The sequence below is a fragment of the Hypomesus nipponensis genome, chromosome 7 (genome assembly GCF_054491055.1).
Source record: "Hypomesus nipponensis isolate SF chromosome 7, ASM5449105v1, whole genome shotgun sequence".
Classification (NCBI taxonomy): Eukaryota; Metazoa; Chordata; class Actinopteri; order Osmeriformes; family Osmeridae; genus Hypomesus; species Hypomesus nipponensis.
The window spans coordinates 2211750-2230789 of NC_140367.1; the positions used below are offsets into that span (position 1 = coordinate 2211750).

General features: G+C 45.0%; 1 protein-coding gene across 1 annotated transcript in view; it reads right to left on the minus strand.

The window, feature by feature from the left end:
- The window catches only part of col7a1l (collagen type VII alpha 1-like), a 53344-nt gene that overhangs the window by 11096 nt on the left and 23208 nt on the right, over positions 1-19040 (minus strand). The window contains exons 31-79 of the mRNA XM_084702006.1: positions 18300-18344; positions 18013-18084; positions 17805-17900; positions 17487-17513; positions 17219-17272; positions 16707-16778; positions 16560-16619; positions 16315-16350; positions 16116-16160; positions 15759-15794; positions 14998-15042; positions 13868-13903; positions 13544-13579; positions 13386-13418; positions 12238-12309; positions 11952-12011; positions 11705-11740; positions 11479-11559; positions 11297-11332; positions 11177-11221; positions 11019-11090; positions 10823-10858; positions 10479-10508; positions 10085-10123; positions 9866-9919; positions 9589-9627; positions 9399-9458; positions 8796-8828; positions 7978-8043; positions 7804-7848; positions 7652-7687; positions 7532-7558; positions 7393-7455; positions 7072-7134; positions 6809-6826; positions 6611-6646; positions 6357-6395; positions 6219-6254; positions 5929-6063; positions 5418-5525; positions 4807-5295; positions 4523-4630; positions 4157-4201; positions 3611-3685; positions 3020-3076; positions 2826-2870; positions 2391-2552; positions 2223-2276; positions 464-517 (exon numbers count right to left, since the gene is read on the minus strand). Coding sequence (XP_084558132.1) covers positions 464-517; positions 2223-2276; positions 2391-2552; positions 2826-2870; positions 3020-3076; positions 3611-3685; positions 4157-4201; positions 4523-4630; positions 4807-5295; positions 5418-5525; positions 5929-6063; positions 6219-6254; positions 6357-6395; positions 6611-6646; positions 6809-6826; positions 7072-7134; positions 7393-7455; positions 7532-7558; positions 7652-7687; positions 7804-7848; positions 7978-8043; positions 8796-8828; positions 9399-9458; positions 9589-9627; positions 9866-9919; positions 10085-10123; positions 10479-10508; positions 10823-10858; positions 11019-11090; positions 11177-11221; positions 11297-11332; positions 11479-11559; positions 11705-11740; positions 11952-12011; positions 12238-12309; positions 13386-13418; positions 13544-13579; positions 13868-13903; positions 14998-15042; positions 15759-15794; positions 16116-16160; positions 16315-16350; positions 16560-16619; positions 16707-16778; positions 17219-17272; positions 17487-17513; positions 17805-17900; positions 18013-18084; positions 18300-18344 — 3147 coding nt within the window. The remainder of the gene's footprint in view (positions 1-463; positions 518-2222; positions 2277-2390; positions 2553-2825; positions 2871-3019; positions 3077-3610; positions 3686-4156; positions 4202-4522; positions 4631-4806; positions 5296-5417; positions 5526-5928; positions 6064-6218; positions 6255-6356; positions 6396-6610; positions 6647-6808; positions 6827-7071; positions 7135-7392; positions 7456-7531; positions 7559-7651; positions 7688-7803; positions 7849-7977; positions 8044-8795; positions 8829-9398; positions 9459-9588; positions 9628-9865; positions 9920-10084; positions 10124-10478; positions 10509-10822; positions 10859-11018; positions 11091-11176; positions 11222-11296; positions 11333-11478; positions 11560-11704; positions 11741-11951; positions 12012-12237; positions 12310-13385; positions 13419-13543; positions 13580-13867; positions 13904-14997; positions 15043-15758; positions 15795-16115; positions 16161-16314; positions 16351-16559; positions 16620-16706; positions 16779-17218; positions 17273-17486; positions 17514-17804; positions 17901-18012; positions 18085-18299; positions 18345-19040) is intronic.

Here is a 19040-nt window from a genome sequence, read left to right on the forward strand (position 1 = left end):
ACATAAATAAATAATGTTTGGAAGAAGTTTAACATTCCTCCTATAAGGTGATAGGATTAAGACTGTATCTAATAAGGAACTACACCTACATTCAGCATCTCCTGGCCTCTTGCTCCAGATTGTGACTTTTAAAAACAAAATTTAAAAAAGTTGACATTGTAAAAATGTTTTACTTTATAGTGAAACTATTCAAAGTCTGATCCCAGCGTTCACTAGGGCATAACATACTGATCTGACGAAAGAAAAGGTGTAAATGATTTATATTATTTAAATGATAGATGAGTAAATCAATTTACGTTTCGTGCATCCTTGAATCGGTTTCTTCCTCCTTGGGGCCCTGGCATGTATGCCTGGAAACAGCAAACCATTTAGCATACCTGCGGCCGTATCTACCAATGATACTGCGTGAACTCGACAGTTTAATAAGACAGCCTTCAAGATCGTTAACAGCCATTGCACTTACCGTGTAAACAGGCCTTTGTGCGTCCTTCCTTACCCTTACTTTGGAGAGAGGCACCTGCTGATTTACACCAATCATAAACATGTGGCTCTTTCAGAAACCTTGTACGTAAGTCTGTCTGGGCCTCAAGATTAATGTTAACATCCACTTAGCCTTGGAAAGCCCATTAAGTACACAATGATCTGAAGTGCAGTGAATTGTAATGAAGTGTAATGTAGTTAGTTAACATGACACTCTACTCCGGTTTAGCTACGCCGTTCCTCTAGTATGTAAATACAGTGGTGTTGTCTGGTAGATAATGTAAACTTTGTGTCAAGTGTTGCCAAAAGTGCAAATAAAACCACATTTAATGTAATGTGATGTATATGATTAGAACTGTAGATTTTAAGAAAGACTCGTAGACTTGTTCAGGGAGATATTTGAACATGTTTACTGACTTGACATGCACCCGCAGGTTAAATACAAAAGGAAGACTTCCGAGCATGAAAATTTCACCAGTGAAAATAAGGTAAAAGAGGAGGACATTAATGTAGTTTTGTATTTGGAATAATTGTAACAGCGCTTATACACTCATTTTTCTTGAAGAAGGAGAAAATAAACAAAATACTATATTTTCCCAAGTTTTTAATAAATATGTTTCGGATGATGGATTGAGTTCTGCAGTTATAAACTAATATCAGGAAACTGAGTTAGGCAAAAAATAATAAGAATACCTTAATGAGAACTATTGAGGCTGGGGGGAAAGAAAGTTTGGTTTGTAATAAATAAATAAAATTATGCAAAGTGAAGCTACAATTAAATGAACATCCAATAGTTGGAATTTCGAATATGCATAACATTTGGACTTGATGTGTTATGTTCAAATGTTACTTTAATGTTAATTTCTCTTGAAGAAATTACCCGCTAAACCACATGCTAACAGACACCTGGTAAAAGGCATGATTCCTGTCATGGGCGTTGACCTGGGCGAGTGACATCATCATTGCGCGACGGAAAAGACTTCCTCCTCATGTTACTCTGGTCAAGTTCGGGGCAAGCAGCTCATCACCAGCAATACACTTCACAGTTTATACATACTTTCCAAGCAACATTCATTTGCTCACATATGATTACAGCTCAATAGTCACAAAAAGTCAGGATTTAGGAAACGGCCTGTGTCAGGAAAAAAAGTCAAAATAAAAAAGAGAAAATATTAAAAACTTGTATATTTTTGGGATACCTTTCTTCAAAATGTTGTATCATTCATTAAGAGTGATAAGTTTGGTTGAAAGTTTTACATTCCCATTCAAGCAGAGTTTAGAGAACATGCTCAGTGCATGCTGCCAGCCATCGCAAGCTAACTGAAAACTACGAGTATCATTTTATAACTACAATTTGTGAACGTTTTCAAGTATTTGTGTCTCTCTTTGTTTATTTAAGTTCTGAATGGTGGGACTCTTTTGCACTGGTGAAATTTTCACAAATGTTAGTAAAGACAAGATTTCATGTTAGAAAAGGGTCTGAAGGTGCCAAGATCAAGAAAATGATTTGTCATTTGGTATCAACAGGAAATACATAAATTGGACAAGACATTCATGAATGTTTTGGGAATACCAATGACTCATTTCCTTCAGGCTCTTGCGAGTCGCTTCCATGCAAGTACAACACAGTCCGAAGGAACAGACCGATTGATTCCCAGACAGGTGTGGGAGTGGACATGGTTAGTGATGAAACACACCGCTTGGACGGAGGCTTGACGGAGGGGAATCTAGCACAGTCTTACCTTCTCCGCTTCTTCCGTTGTGATTGGAGGAGGAGTGACGATTGGGAAGGTCTCCTGTGTTTGAAGGACATGATGGATGAGAACCATGTAGGACAGGATTCATCATTAAGATGTCTTTAGACACGCCAAAGGTGTAGTTAGGGTGTAGTTAGGGTGTAGTTACTGTACCTCTCCTGCTCCATCTGGAGTCTCCTCTGCTGTCGCCGTGGAGACCGTCTCCTCTGCTGTAACCGCGGAGACCGTCTCATCTGCTGTAACCGTGGAGAAAGTCTCCTCTGGTGTGGCAGTGGAGACCGTCTCCTCTGCTGTAACCGTGGAGACAGTCTCCTCCTGGAGAGGAAAACAGTCTTAATCTAACATGACAGAACACTTGCATCTCCCAAGAAAGCAACCATCGCCAGTTTTAATCTTACATGTAATCTTTTTGTAGTCTGGTTGTCTGTAGTCTTTTGAGGGGGTTTTGTCAGTACAGAAAGGCTGTTGTTTTACTGGCATGGCTAGTCAGTTTCACTATTCTAGTTACATTTCAAGTAAATGTAATTTTAACGTTTTTTGAGTTTGAGTGATATGCCCAAGGTGGAATTCGCAACTGAATGTGCTCACCTCTTTGCTCATTAGATGTGATGAACTTTCTGTGGTGACTACAAACTGCAAGACGGGAGGAAAATCTATAACCAAGTGATCCTCAACTGAATTAAACAGTGGATACATAATTTAACATGCATTTACGTGAGTTGAAATTTGAAGTACATTATTTGACTAAAACTCTGAATAAACTTGACAGTGATCAAGGGTACCTGTTCGTTCCCTCTCTCTTCTTCTGAAAGGAAGGGCTCGTCAGTGAACAACTCATCCTGTTTCAGAAAAGCAAGATCAACTGTCAAGCCACATCAACTGTACAATTGTTTTGGATATCACAGAGATAGCATGTAATTGTAGCTCACTAAATACTTTTAAGTACAAGTTTTGGACACCCACAATTAATCCTAGAAGTGGTTCATCTCTAAATAGTGGAGGGGATCACAATCATTTTTTCTTAATAATTAATTTACCCATTTTGTGTGTGGGCGTGATATTAATCACCTATATGACACAATTTCCTCCCCCATCATGTTTGTGTGGGAGAAGATCTACATCACTTCCTGTCTCTGGGGACCTTGCTGAAGCCTGACAGGTCACACAAACGCTTCCGAAGAAGAACCTGTGATTACGAGCCTGCCAAAGTTTGGACGTTTACGTGGGTGTCCGAGCATTCTGGGTACTCATGTGTAACCAATCATGACCCTAACTGGAGAGGGAGGGATTGTAGAGTTTGACTCTTGTAATTAGAGGGTTGTAGTTAAAGACACATTGTGCCAAGTCTATCATCTTCCCTGACAACCACTCACCTCGTATTCATAGCCGTATTCCTCGCCATCGTAATCTTCCTCCCCCTCTTCCTCCTCCCCTTCCTGATTACTTGTCTTAATCAAGAGATAAAACGTAATCAGTGAGTCATGTGAGAAAAGTATTAATATTACTGGCAACAACAGCAGTCCAGCGAGAGTTGTAATGACACACAAATGTGGAACTATTTATGACAAAGCGACACAATCATTAAGAAAAGGGGCATGCTTTTAGTTGCTAGTATCATGATATGTAATACCAAATAATATTTACACACAGGGTTTGTTAAAAGCGAAAAATACTCTTTAGTTCAGGTTCAACACTAATTAATTCAGGTTCAATTTAGATTAAATACAGCATTTGTAGAGACTGTACGTAAAATCAGTCCATTAGTGAGGTTTAGGCACCTGAGGTTAGGGGAGGTGGGGCATGCTTAGAAAGAGACTGCTAGCTCAGTCACAGGATGCTTGTTAAGGAACAGATAGGGTTCATAGCTAGACAGCGTCAGTGTGCAGTCGAGGGTGAAGGCTTCACGTTCAGGGGTTTACCGGGCGTCGCCTTTGTCTTTTGTGACGTCCTTTGTGTCCCTTGCCCTGGTTAAGAACGTCAGAGTTACAAGTTGTCAAGTTTTTTTTGGAGAACATTGTCTGTTCCAAACCGACCTTTTCGATTTGTTTTGAAGTTTGGTCATTAAACAGAACATTGCTTTGATTTTTTCAGTTGTCATTGTTTGACTTTGTGGTTTAAGCATTTATTTAGTCCTATTTAGTCACAAATATTTTGAAAGTTAGGGGAACAGTACGCGTGAAATGACTTTTATACGTGAATGTTATCGACGTGGTTTTAGTTTATCCCCTGAATGAAGGTGGTGTTAGAGTTCTGGTAGAGTTCTGGAATCACTGTTGCAGCGTCACCTTTCCACGCTCCCTGTTTCTCCTCTTCTCTCCAGAGTTCCTGCTCACAGAGTCCTCCTGACTGAGGAACACCGTCTCTACTGCTGCCTCAGGAAGCCCCGAGACCCTCTGACACACATACACACATACACAAATACATACACAAATACATACACACATACATACACATATACATACACATATACATCAACTGCATACAAAGTCACGTTTGGGATTCCACTAATCAGACAACTGACATCGACTATATTAGATAACTCAGCAAGGAAAGTTAGAAAACACTGTACCGTTTCAGATGAGGTGTGTTGAAAGGTAGCATTCTTCATGGTCAGAGAAGCCTTGAGAGAGGGTTCTGTGCTGAAGTCTCCCATGGTGTCAGTCCCATTGGATCTGGTCCTGATCCCTTCTAGGTCCTGATTGGATCTGGTCCTGATCCCTTCCAGGTCCTGATTGGATCTGGTCCTGATCCCTTCTAGGTCCTGATTGGATCTGGTCCTGATCCCTTCTAGGTCCTGATTGGATCTGGTCCTGATCCCTTCCAGGTCCTGATTGGATCTGGTCCTGATCCCTTCTAGGTCCTGATTGGATCTGGTCCTGATCCCTTCCAGGTCCTGATTGGATCTGGTTGTGATTCCTTCCAGGTCCTGATTAGATCTGGTTGTGATTCCTTCCAGGTCCTGATTGGATCTGGTCGTGAGTCCTTCAGGGTCCTGTTCCCCGTTCATAGAGGTGACCCCCCAGAATGTGGGACCTTCCACTGTTTCATTTATTTGAGCCTTTACAAAATAAATATTCAACGATCATCGAAAGTTCATGCAGCAAATACAGATGAAAATGTCAAGTTATTTTGTGTAGCAAATGCTGCGTTGATGCTGTGTTGTGAAGAGTGAGAGCTTACTGAAGAAGGGGGTTCTGGGAACTGAGTGTCCACTTCTGAGTGCACCTCCACATCAATGGTGTCCATCTCACTCAGTGGCTCGTTGGAGATCTCATACTTGACTGAGCTCTGTTAAAATTCACAACAACCATCCCTCAGGCTCTTCACAATGACAGGTAAGAAACAGATAGAGAAAACATACTCCAGTCTGTAGGATAACACTGTCATCTTTTTTTCATGAAATCATATCAATCAGAGGCAGTGCTCAAAACGATTTGGAAATGCATAGGGTTTGTTTTCGACTTCTCTGTGGGCTCAGAAGCAAGGATCCGTGCGTGTCAGATGGCTGAGCGGTTTGGGAATCGGGATACCAATCAGAAGGTTGCCGGTTCGATTCCAGCTGTACAACATGACATTGTGTCCTTGGGCAAGACACTTCACCCTACTTGCCTCGGGGTAATGTCCCTGTACTTACTGTAAGTCACTCTGGATAAGAGCGTCTGCTAAATGATTAAATGTAAATTTGTCTTACTGTGTACTCGGAGATGATGTTGGAGCCGTGTATCTCCTTCTCTCCCAGGGTCCTCTTGGAGGTTCTCAGATCGTGCAGGAGTTCCTCCATGCCATCCTGAAGCAGCCTGTCAATCAGAGCCTTCAGGAGGGGCAGCTGGGAAATGGAGTCTTTATGAGAAAGTGTCGCTTGAGAGGAAACTCATTTCACTCATTAATGGGTGCATTTTAAAAAAGCTGTCCCAGCCACATTGTAAAACAAACACTCAACACTCACAGTATTTGAATGAAAGATGGTTGAGAAAGGCTTACCCTTATGCCGTAGGTTTCAAACATGACTTCAATGTCCTGGGGAAATGTACCAGTAAACGATTTTGAAGTTTTCCACAAATGAGGTGTGACAGTGTGTGCAAATTTGGGTAAATATGTTAGTAATATAAATAGAAATACCTTCATCTTGGGTGCTTTGCCCGGAGGTCCAGCATCCCCCTGTGAAACAACAATCAAGGATTTCAAAAATATTGTTTTCAACTTTTCTCAACTTATTATATATTAACAATAATAATAATAATAAAACTTTTCAAAAAAGTTAGTTTTTCGTTGTCCAAAAAATACATTGTGAAGAAGTACTGACCCAGAAACATTTACCAAAGTAGAGTTACTTTAGTATTTGTACTTTGTTACTTCCCATCTCTGTACTTTACCTTCTCTCCCTTTAAGCCCCTCTCTCCTTTGTCTCCCTGCAAAACAAAATACATATAAATATACATTCATGATCAATTCCTTAAACCCTGCCATGTGTTGCTAACACTGTACCATTTTAGTCACAACAACCTTTACAACTACCAACACCCCAAAATCCAACCTAAAGCCCAAAGCTTCTCAGAACGTCCTCCTCTTACCTTCATCCCTGGTGGCCCCTAGTCACAAACACAGGAGAAGACAGGAAACATGCATTCAGAATGCATGACATCAAGCCCATTCACACAACCCTTTACACCCCAAGCCCACAGGTACAAAACAAAGACAAACGTCCGTCAGTGATGTGTGAAGAACGTGTTGAGATTACGCCATGCAGTGTCTTCCTTGGCAGGCGATGCCTTCTGAAGCATGCGATGTGTGGAGATTGACAACTTGGTTGACTTTGAAGATTGTTTGAACTGACCGTAGGTCCAGGAGGGCCCATGGGCATGGGGAACGCCTGTCGGATGTCATCCATAGAGGCACCCTGGGCAGTTAAGTCAGAGGAGAGTCCCACACAGGCATTATCAACCAAACCGTCAACTTCAACACCCCTGCACCACACCACAGCACAGAGATAAGATCATCCTTTATTAGTCCCACAACGTGGAAATTTGCAGGATTACAGCAGCGCAGAGATAGTGAAAACTACTAAACAAAAAAGAGTAAAAAGAACGACATATTGCTAAAAACAACAACGTAGCACAATAAGTATGGTAATAATACGATGCAGTTCTAGTCTCACCTCCTGTGTGACAAGAACTTGTGTCCCAGGAACGCCTGGCTCTCCCTTGGTGCCATCTTTCCCCTGAGGAGAACACATGCTTACCATGCTACCAGTATCACTGCTTGTAATCATGGAAATTCACGAGTTGTCGACTTACATCAGTCCCTGCTTCTCCCTTATCCCCCTAAGGATTGAACAGGGTCACTTTACATGTGTATTCTTCATTATATTATTATATACAGGAGCTAGAGGATGTAGCGTGAGGGGAAAAACATACTTTTTTGCCGTCATCGCCTCTGAGCCCTCGGTCTCCCTGTAATAAGCAAAGAATATGTACATATTCAGAATGTGTATTAGAAAGAGAAATCACTTTCAGGCCTGAGGAAATTCTGCTTTAAAATACAGCAGTTTGTTGTCATAAAACCTCACGTCTTTTCCTGTCTGTCCTCTTTTCCCATCAATGCCAGGTCTTCCCTGAAAGAGAGGTCAAACATGTCACCTGTCTCTCACCTCCACACCAGCAGGTCGGAGTGGACCACGTCCCGGAAAGCGGCAAAACATGATTTTAATTTCAATGTGATTGAATGGTTGCATCATACTCACAGGGGTCCCTGGTAGACCGGGCATGCCCGCTATACCAATCCTGCCTTGAACGCCCTTCTCTCCGGTCTGGTCACACACACACAGACGTTGGTTTTACTATCCTTGTGAGGACCAACAATTCACTCCCATTTAAAACCATGTTGTCCCTATTCCCCAAGCCTTGACTCGAACACTAACGCATCAAAGAAAACGTCTTTAGTTTACCACCCTCTAGTTTACTATGAGGGTAGTTAAACGAGAGCGCAAACACACACTCACTTTGTCAAAGAACTCTGGGCATAGCATATAAATCAGCATGCTATTTAATAGCCTGTACTAAAACTAAAACAAAATCAAAATGTTGTAATGATGAACTGCTGAACCGGGACTTGTTTTGGTTTCACAGCCATGTTTGTAGCAAGTCCCTATTTTTCTATCTTTAGTTTTCATTTATTTCATTCTTAGGGTTGTTTTCACAGGGCTTCCTTCAGCAAACCCATGTAAACAAAGAGCACACATGATCTGTTTGAATGCGTGTAGCATACAGCATCATCAAAACACAGCACTGTATCCGCTGTGAGACGCGTCAGTGAGGCAGACGAATCACTGATGTGTATCATCATCCAGCCGGGTGTCCCACTGGCCGCGCTTTTGTTTGGCTAAACGGCCGATCACGCCCAACCGATTCCAGCTAATCAACTGATCGTGGCCATTCATCAACGGCCTGTTTGGTTTAATGAGGTGCACCAGAGTAGAGGAAGCTGGAGGGGGTGAAGCTGCCGTCTGATGCAGGAGAACCCCTGGGCAGGTCATCTGCGTCAAGGAGAACGTCCACTCACCAGTCCCTGGTCTCCTCTCTGTCCTTGCTCGCCCTGCCAACACAGGGAACATGCGGGTCAGCGCCCTGTCACCACGACTACAACGGCACTTCGGAATGTTTGGCTGGACCTGATGTTTCCCCCAGGATCACAATGACTCTTATTGAGAGACTTGGTGCTCTTGTTGGTTAGTTGTAACTGACTTAAAACTACTGTACTTGCTGTGTAATATATTTGTGTTGCTTGCTTTACACTTACCCTTACACTTTTTCGAGGTTCATGTTGTTTAATTGTATTTTGTTTAACTACATGCTCTTATGGTTCTTCCCTTTGGGACTTAATACGTTTCACAATGTATGCTTCATGTTTTGGTTACCCGCAATGTTTGGGGCTATCTCGTTGTTATGATTAGTGACCTATGCACCCTTGTAAAGCTCTCTTTTGGAAGTCGCTTTGGATAAAAGCGTCTGCTAAATGCATAAATGTAACGTAAATGTAATGTCTAACAGCTCATATCCAGCACTACCTTTCCAATCAAGTCTATGATAACAAGCAGGAGAACCCCTGTAAACATCCATGCTGTGTTTTTAGACGATAGAAGAGTCAAATAGGGAGTGTTCCAACCTTGCTTCCAGGTTGTCCCGGCAACCCATCCAGACCATCTCTGCCGATCCCAGAACCTCCCTGAGAAAGCAGAGCAGTCACACGACCACCACAGTACTGTACAGTACGGTACTGTGTATACCACATTGCATCCTGAGAACAACAAACCAACACTGAGAGAGGAAGAGGAGGAAGTGAGAGGAAGACCCACCGCAGATTTCCCGGGGAGTCCTGGCATCCCTTCAGGACCCTGGAGAGAGATGAACACACACATTCTGATTACTACACACCGCTTTCTTTATTAGATACATTTTAGTCTGAATGGAAAGGAACCATGTTCAGTTTAAAACATAAATGGCATCATCTGATCCCCCGTATCAGACTGTTTAGATTGGCTTTAAGGTCATTGCATTTTTTGGCCCTTGGCAGGTCAAAACAAAGAAATGCATATGACCCTCAGACCCTTAACCTCCAGGGGTGACACTCACTCTTGGTCCTTGAAGACCTGTCTCTCCTCTCGGACCAGTGTCTCCTGGTTCCCCCTAACCACATACAAAACACCACAACGGTTACATTTAATACATTAAAGTACAGTTGAAGACAGTAGACTGCAACACAGTACAAAACAGCTTGAGGTGTTTACGCATCTACAGTATCGCACAGGTTTAAAATGTAAACGAAGTAGAAAAAGAAAAAAAACATCTCACCTTGATCACCCTTGTTAGAACGTTGTTGTCTGAAGTCAACTGGAGGAGCAAACACATCAAGTGAGACAATATAAAAACAAATCAAACTGATCATGAAATGCATCATTTGCATTGGAAGCAAATGCATCTAAAGTCTTCCAGCTGTCATGACATCATTGTCTCAAGCGCCACGAGAAATAGATCATACTCCTTCGTGGTTAGCTGACGGCTGAATTGATGCAAAGTGGTGCATGCTTTGTGACGGCTGAATTGATGCAAAGTGGTGCATGCTTTGTGACGGCTGAATTGATGCAAAGTGGTGCATGCTTTGTGACGGCTGAATTGATGCAAAGTGGTGCATGCTTTGTGACGGCTGAATTGATGCAAAGTGGTGCATGCTGGGACAGCTACGTACTGAGGATCCTCCCGGAGCGCCTGGCTTCCCCTGAGGAGCGGAGCGACCATGGAAACAAGACAAGACGGAGGCCAGTTAGACACTCTGGGCTCAGCAGAGCCCTCCATCTCACCACCACAGCAACCCACCGGCGGCATGACCGCTAAAGCGAGACTTCATTAATGTACATATCAAAACCGAACATCAAATTAGAAAAGGCAAGAGAATTTAGAATTTTTGATTTCCGAGCGGCGAAACAAAAGGAGAAGTCAGCGGTACAGGGCAGCCAGTGTGGCTGTGAGGCAGTCGGGCCTTAGGCTGAATGATAATCGTGTTTGGTGTTTTATCACGAGCGTCAAACATACCGGCTCTCCTCTGTCTCCCTTCACGCCTTCAACACCCTGAAACAATGAAACGGTTTGGTCTGAGCACCTCAAACAACAGAGCCGCGACAAGTCTCTCTCGTTCATGTTCACCAGCTCACAACCGAGAGTTTATCGAGAAACATATTAAACGGAACTGATTCCGGAGTCAGATCCAAATCAAGTATACCACGCTCACCGGCAAACCGATTTTCCCAGAGTCCCCCTTTTGTCCTGGGTCTCCGGGTCGCCCGGGTAACCCCAGCGGACCCTACAGTCAGAGAAGAAGAAGAATATCAAACAGTCTGCTTCGCTCTCCTGCGTAGCCAGGTACAGTCGGAGCAGATGAGACCTTACCCTGATCCCTCTGTCCCCCGGCTCCCCAGCGGGACCCTGGTCTCCCTGAGAAACACGTGAAGAAGAAGTGACCCATGTGGTCGTCATGGCGACGAAAGTCTAACGGAAAAGAGAACTTACCCTCGCCCCCGAATCTCCTTTCAAGCCAGGTAGACCCTGTGGAACACAAGAGCTGTCACCGCACCTGTAGCAGGCCCCAATACACTTGTGTAGAAATCCTAATACATACAATGAACACGCATAATGAAACACACACACACACAAGCTGTCAGTTTCGTAACAACCTCTCTGGATTTACTTACATCTTTACCTCTAAGTCCTGGTGCTCCAGGATTTCCTGGGAAACCAACTGCCCCTTTGACACCTCCAGAGCCATCCTGTCCCTGCAAACCAGAACACACCCAGGGTTTTCAAACTGATTTTGTCGGTCACTTGGCGATCCACGGTTTGTTTCCTGTTTTGCATTACTGAACAACTGTTTCAAATTCGACATTGAAGACACATACACAAGAGATGGATGGTTCTTACCTTGGGCCCTGGTTTACCAGACAAACCGACATTTCCCTAAGAGGAAGGAAAGCTTTTTGAGTTAACAGATAAAACGCAACAAAGTACAAACACACAACATGAATCATTTGCTGGACGTAACCGATATTAATTTGAAAAATGTATGGCGTGTAAAAACAAATCTGGAATCTGGAAAGTCTCTGAGAAATGATTGATGGAGTACCACTGCAAAAGATTTGAATGATTCAGGTAAAACATGTTGGCTTACCCTTTCACCGTTCTCTCCCTTGGGTCCCTGTTGTCCAGGAATCCCAAACCCTGGGCTACCCTGCTCACACCCGACCCACAGGCACAGACAAGGTCAATTCTCTTCAGTCAATACACTGATTTCAAATACTGGTTTTATTTGAATACAAAATATAGTTTATACAAGTCAATGTTAGAATGCTCAATAACCATCCACCCATTCATCCATTCACCCACCCATTCATCCATTCACCCACCCATTCATCCATTCACCCATTCACACATTCATCCATTCACCCAGTGTTTACCTTTTCTCCTTTCAGTCCTTGAAGGCCTTTTATCCCTTGAAGTCCAGCAGGTCCCGCCGGCCCAACATCTCCCTGGAAAACACAACGCTTCCTGTCAGAAGGGCCAATTGATGTACAGAACTAGACATGTCCGTCCAATCAACAAGAGCTCAGAAGTGTCCCGCAGAGATTAGCAAGGAGCATCGAACCAATCTAGAGTTTGCTCAGACAACTCGCAGATAATCAAAACCTTGTTAGTCACCAACTTTTAATAACCCCCCGAGGAGTGGTGAGAAGGGATCTGGGCGCGTGGAGGGTTGGTAATCACGACTGAGCGTTTACTGACAGGGAGACCTGGGGGACGAGGTCCCATGTTGTTGGGGAATACTGCCAACCAACAGGACTTACAGTACGACTCGCAAACAGACTCACAGGCTAAGGTCTGCAACACAAAAACAGACTCACAGGCTAAGGTCTGCAACACAAAAACAGACTCACAGGCTAAGGTCTGCAACACAAAAACAGACTCACAGGCTAAGGTCTGCAACACAAAAACAGACTCACAGGCTAAGGTCTGCAACACAAAAACAGACTCACAGGCTAAGGTCTGCAACACAAAAACAGACTCACAGGCTAAGGTCTGCAACACAAAAACAGACTCACAGGCTAAGGTCTGCAACACAAAAACAGACTCACAGGCTAAGGTCTGCAACACAAAAACAGACTCACAGGCTAAGGTCTGCAACACAAAAACAGACTCACAGGCTAAGGTCTGCAACACAAAAACAGACTCACAGGCTAAGGTCTGCAACACAAAAACAGACTCACAGGCTAAGGTCTGCAACACAAAAACAGACTCACAGGCTAAGGTCTGCAACACAAAAACAGACTCACAGGCTAAGGTCTGCAACACAAAAACAGACTCACAGGCTAAGGTCTGCAACACAAAAACAGACTCACAGGCTAAGGTCTGCAACACAAAAACAGACTCACAGGCTAAGGTCTGCAACACAAGGATTAAATCCTAAAAGCAACCAACAGAAGCCTCAGTTGTGTTAACGTCTTGAGAGGCGTCTGGGAAGAGGAACTCGATCAATGCTCGAATGAGAGCACACGGACGGGAGGGAAATCGCAGAACAAAAAATCATTGAGATGAACGAAATACTCACTCTGGTTCCTTTTTTCCCTGTTGGACCAAGAATCTGAGAAGGAAACAGGAGGTCATGTACTGTGTGGTGTTGCTTGTTGTATACAGTGTCAGTGGGTGGGGATGCATACAAACATGTTCAGTACTTCATCAGACCACTTTAGATGATTCATGTTTTACCCCTTTTGCTGGATCACCAGGCACTCCTCTTTGTCCCTGTGACAAGACAAATAGTTAAACACACACACACACACACACTACAGTACACACATTTACATTTACGTTTACATTTACATGTATTCATTTAGCAGACGCTTTTATCCAAAGCAACTTCCAAGAGAGAGCTTTACAAAGTGCATAGGTCACTGATAATAACAACAATATACAATAACAACACATACTACAAAACACACACACTCAAGCACATACACACACACACACACACACACACGCACACACACACACACACACACGCACACACACACACACAGCAGTAGCACTCACTTCATCACCCTTGGGTCCTGTTGCTCCAGTCAAGCCCTGAGAGGACATCAGAGTTATCACACAGTCTCATGAAACATGACTACCGTAGACACACTTACTGTGTCACAAATATGCAGAATAGGTTATTATGGTACTTAAATATGTGTGTGTGTGTGTGTGCAACACAGTTAATTGTGAGGTGAATTATTGAGCCAGTATGACCTCTAGAAGTAAGAGCTTTGAGCCTTATTTGACATCCCTCCCCTTCTTCATCAAACAGAATCAGAATTTGGTTTATTCGCCATGTAGGTTTACACAAACTGCTCGGAGTTAAAAGTAATCGACGCAGGGCATCTCTGATGGACCGTTAGCAGTGGCAAGCCAAAGAACCCACAGCTGCACTGGACAAACTTCATAATCATCTTAAAAGAAGATCCATAACAAGAAACCAAGATCTGAGAATCGTGACCAGCTTATTGCTGAAGACCTGTTTAAACCTTCCTCGTACAGTGTGGTATGATTTATTTCAATTATTTTAATCAGCCAGAGATCAGAGGGGGCTTTTTTAATATTGGAGTGAGTGAGGCAGAACGAGGGGCTAAAATCCATGGCTGGACAGGACTGAGGGAGCAGGAGGCGGGCTACCCTACACTAATCAGAGGGGTTAATTTCCCTAAGGTACAGACACATAAGCGCACACACACACACATGCACGCACACGCATTCACACACACACTCATACGCGCACACATTCATTCACACACGCATTCACTCACACACACACACACACACACACTCTTCTGCGGATCATGTGGATCAGATCTGATTTGCAGAGGTGCGGCTCAGAACCCTGGGAGTTGAAAGAACTTGATGAACTGTCCATGTGATGTCACAAAGCAAAGTTTCACAGCGAGCGTCGAAGCTCAGTTAAAGCCAACTTCTGAGCAGGAAGTGACAGTTTGTGTCGGACCTTTAGGTAACTGGACGTAGCAAACCATCCTCACACAGAGCCTCCACAGGAAACATCCTAAAACGTACTCAAACACATTCACCAGGCCAGACTGTAGCTGGCCCTGACACTATATAGAGTATACGCGCTGTTCAATGTATCAGGATGGATTTTTCCGGAAGGCAAAGGAGACGACACTCACCGTGGGTCCCCGAGGCCCCATACTCCCTCCGTCTCCACGATCACCCTGTAGAGGACAAAGCAACAAGTCCTGACGTAGTTAAGGGGAGTGACTGAACAAGCGTCTCGCTGGACACCACCATCGAACGATCCAGTTCATTGTGACACACACACATGCTGAGTGATGTCCCTGGTGGGCGGGTGGCACCTGAGGGGACAGGTGACACCTGAGGGGACAGGTGGCACCTGAGGGGACAGGTGGCACCTGAGGGGGCAGGTGGCACCTAAAGGGGCGGGTGACACCTGAAGGGGCGGGTGACACCTGAGGGGACAGGTGAAGGAGATGCCTCCCCTCTTCGAGAGACGGTGTGACTTGGGGTAGCTCACGGCAGCTGTCACAGGATCTAGAACCTGCGACTTATGAGCCATGGAAGAGGTCACGGAATAACAGCTCCTGTACTGTTACATGCCAGTATGAGTGATAAAGATCGTTTTTTTGCATTAAACTGTAGAAAAACGATACATTTGTATGTTAAATGGTAGGACAAGGCATCGAGGGAGAGGCAGTGAAGAGGCTGTGCAGTTTGAAAAAGACACAGTGATGGGAAGACACACACACACAAGCCCAGAGTCAATCATACTTTCAAGCCACTCAGAGCTCAGCAATTGACTCCAGGCTGAGATAAATTAATTTTCTCCATCAACGCTCTGATTAACCAGCAAACATTTGAATTGAACAGCAGCCATGTTTTAATGTAAGGAGAAGGAGAGAGTGGGTCTCACCTTGTTCCCCTGCTCCCCTTTCAACCCTTTCTTCCCCTGCGGATGAAAAAATCCTTTGTTGATCATTTCATCACAGAAATCCAATCAAATCTTATATACACAGGCCTCTTTTGACACGCAGTGTCTCAAAGGGCTTCACACACGCCACACAGAACTGCACCTACACCAGCCTAAACCCTCAAGGAAGACAAGGAACAACTCCCAGGAAAACTCGTATCATCTGAAGTGATGTTGTGACTCGCTGCCTGGAGAAGAGTCCACACAGACTGCACTGTGACATCACATCCTCACACATGGGGAGGATGTGATGTCACAGTGGGGAGGATGTGATGTCACAGTGGGGAGGACGATGCTTACCCGGGGCCCGACTGCTCCTTGGACGCCCTGGACGCCCGCCTCACCCTCGAAGAGAGAGAGGACACAACACACGTTATCACCACACAGCGGGGGTGGAACTCTGGAATATAATCTGTCAATCAGATAGGCAGGTCTGTGTGTTCCTGCGGAGCACGCGTGAATAGTTGCAGGGCGGTTTGGAGGTTGTGTCTCTCTGTACCTTTGTGCCCTGAGGTCCAGTTAGACCAGAGTGTCCCTGAACAACAAAACATCTGATCATCGACAGGAACAAAACTGTTTGGCTGATTCACATTTTTCTTTCACTACGCAAAACTGTTAGAGTGATCAAGTATGTTGTGTTGCCTTGAAGTGGACTGGAATATTATGTATCTTAATAGGTAACCGTGAATTGGTGGTTTCCATGTCAAATCAACGGTTTAAGAGAAGATGAAGGTGTGATCTGACCTTATCCCCCTGCTCTCCAGGAGGACCTGGAACACCTTGGACCCCGATCCCTTCCTCTCCCTGGGAACAACAGCATGTGCACACGGTTCACATTCATGGAGGGTGGGTGTGACGTTCACGTCAACATCATCTCCTTCGTGGTCTTACCCTCTCTCCCTTTTGACCTGTGAACCCTGGAACCCCGTCAATCCCTATTGGTCCAGGTAAACCTGCCATGCCCTGTGTGGAAACCATTTAGACACATTACATTTTAAAAAGTGTATAAACACATACGCTTTTATATATTTATGCATTTAAAAAATGTAAACTAGATACTAGGTTTGAATTTCCAGTAGGAGAATTACATACAACTCTCATTCTGTAGTTTTAAAGGCTCATATTAGACTCTTTTCCTCCACACACACACACACACACACACACACACACACACACACACACACACACACACACACACACACACACACACACACACACATACACACACACACACACACACACACACCCCTCCAGACCCCTCCTGCCCCCCCCTGCCCCCTCCAGAGCACTCCTTCCCCCCCCTGCACCCTCCTGCCCCCTCCAGACCCCTCCTGCCCCCCCCTGCCCCCTCCAGACCCCTCCTGCCCCCTCCTTCCCCCTCCTGCCTCGTCAACTGAACTCACGTCTCTGCCGTTCTCTCCTTGGTCTCCCTTCAGACCTTGTTTTCCACGCAAGCCCTTTCAGAAAGCACAAGAAACACACGTAACAAAAGCAAATCACATTAATCTTCTTTCTACTTGTTCAGCTTTACCAGAAACTTCAGGAAACATTACTGTTTCAGTACCAGTGCAGTAGACCAATTAAAAAGACATTGTTTAAAAATTAAAACAATCATTCTTGGCTGGTTAGAAAATCCACAGACATCCATGTAAAACAGGATCCATGACTCACTTTGGCTCCTGGTTCTCCATGCTCCCCCTGCAGGGCAGAGAGCGTCATTGCACGCTGTCACACATCTGAACCCTACTGTAATGGCATGCTGTGAGTCATATAGCGTGGTTTTAGCATGTGATCAAAGGACACTGACAGTGCCCTGCATAATCACACACATACACACACTGTGTAGACAGTATTATACTAACTTTCATCACTTATTTTATTCGTACTTCTAACATATTTCCTGTATTGCGTTACTTACTGAACTACGCTATGTGGCTCAGCACATTTCCCCTTTATCTGCCCCCCAAACAAAGCATGTGGAGTGGTTACCTTGACGGAGAGGCCAGGGGGGCCGATGGGTCCGGGTTGTCCAGGCAGCCCAGAGGACCCAGCCCCCCCGGGGACACCTGGGGATCCCTGGGGGCCCTGGGAGCCGGGGGGGCCTTGGGGGCCCTGGAAGACACAGAGGACTTGTCTCCTGTATTCTGGGAGGTCCGCTTCTTAAAGAATTGTTAAATCGGTTGCTATGGGTACTCACAGACGATCCCGGTTCCCCTTTCCGTCCTGGGGAGAGTGTGTCCATGCCCCCTATGACGTACCCAGGCTCCCCCTGGGGGGGAACAGGCAGAGTTACGTCATTTGGGAGAAACCACACTTCACATCATTTCCTGCTTTGATCAGCCGCCTCCACCGACAGGTGAGCGTGTGGTTACTCAGTCCAGGTGTGGTGAGACAGGTGAGCGTGTGGTTACTCAGTCCAGGTGTGGTGAGACAGGTGAGCGTGTGGTTACTCAGTCCAGGTGTGGTGAGACAGGTAAGACTTACCCTCTCTCCTCTCTGTCCCTTTGGTCCTGTGGTACCAGCAGGACCCTGGGGTCACAAGACAGGAGAAGGGGAGGGGAGAAGGGGAGAAGGGGAACAGGAGAAACAGTGGAACAGTGGAACAGTGGAACAGTGGAACAGTGGAACAGTGGAACAGGAGAACAGTGGAACAGTGGAACAGTGGAACAGTGGAACAGGAGAACAGTGGAACAGTGGAACAGTGGAACAGTGGAACAGTGGAACAGGAGAACAGTGGAACAGGAGAACAGTGGAACAGGAGAACAGTGGAACAGGAGAACAGTGGAACAGTGGAACAGGAGAACAGTGGAACAGTGGAACAGGAGAACAGTGGAACAGTGGAACAGTGGAACAGGAGAACAGTGGAACAGTGGAACAGTGGAACAGTGGAACAGGAGAACAGTGGAACAGTGGAACAGGAGAACAGTGGAACAGTGGAACAGGAGAACAGTGGAACAGTGGAACAGTGGAACAGTGGAACAGGAGAACAGTGGAACAGGGGAACAGGAGAACAGTGGAACAGGAGAACAGTGGAACAGTGGAACAGGAGAACAGTGGAACAGTGGAACAGTGGAACAGTGGAACAGGAGAACAGTGGAACAGTGGAACAGGGGAACAGTGGAACAGTGGAACAGGAGAACAGTGGAACAGTGGAACAGTGGAACAGGAGAACAGTGGAACAGTGGAACAGGAGAACAGGAGAACAGTGGAACAGTGGAACAGTGG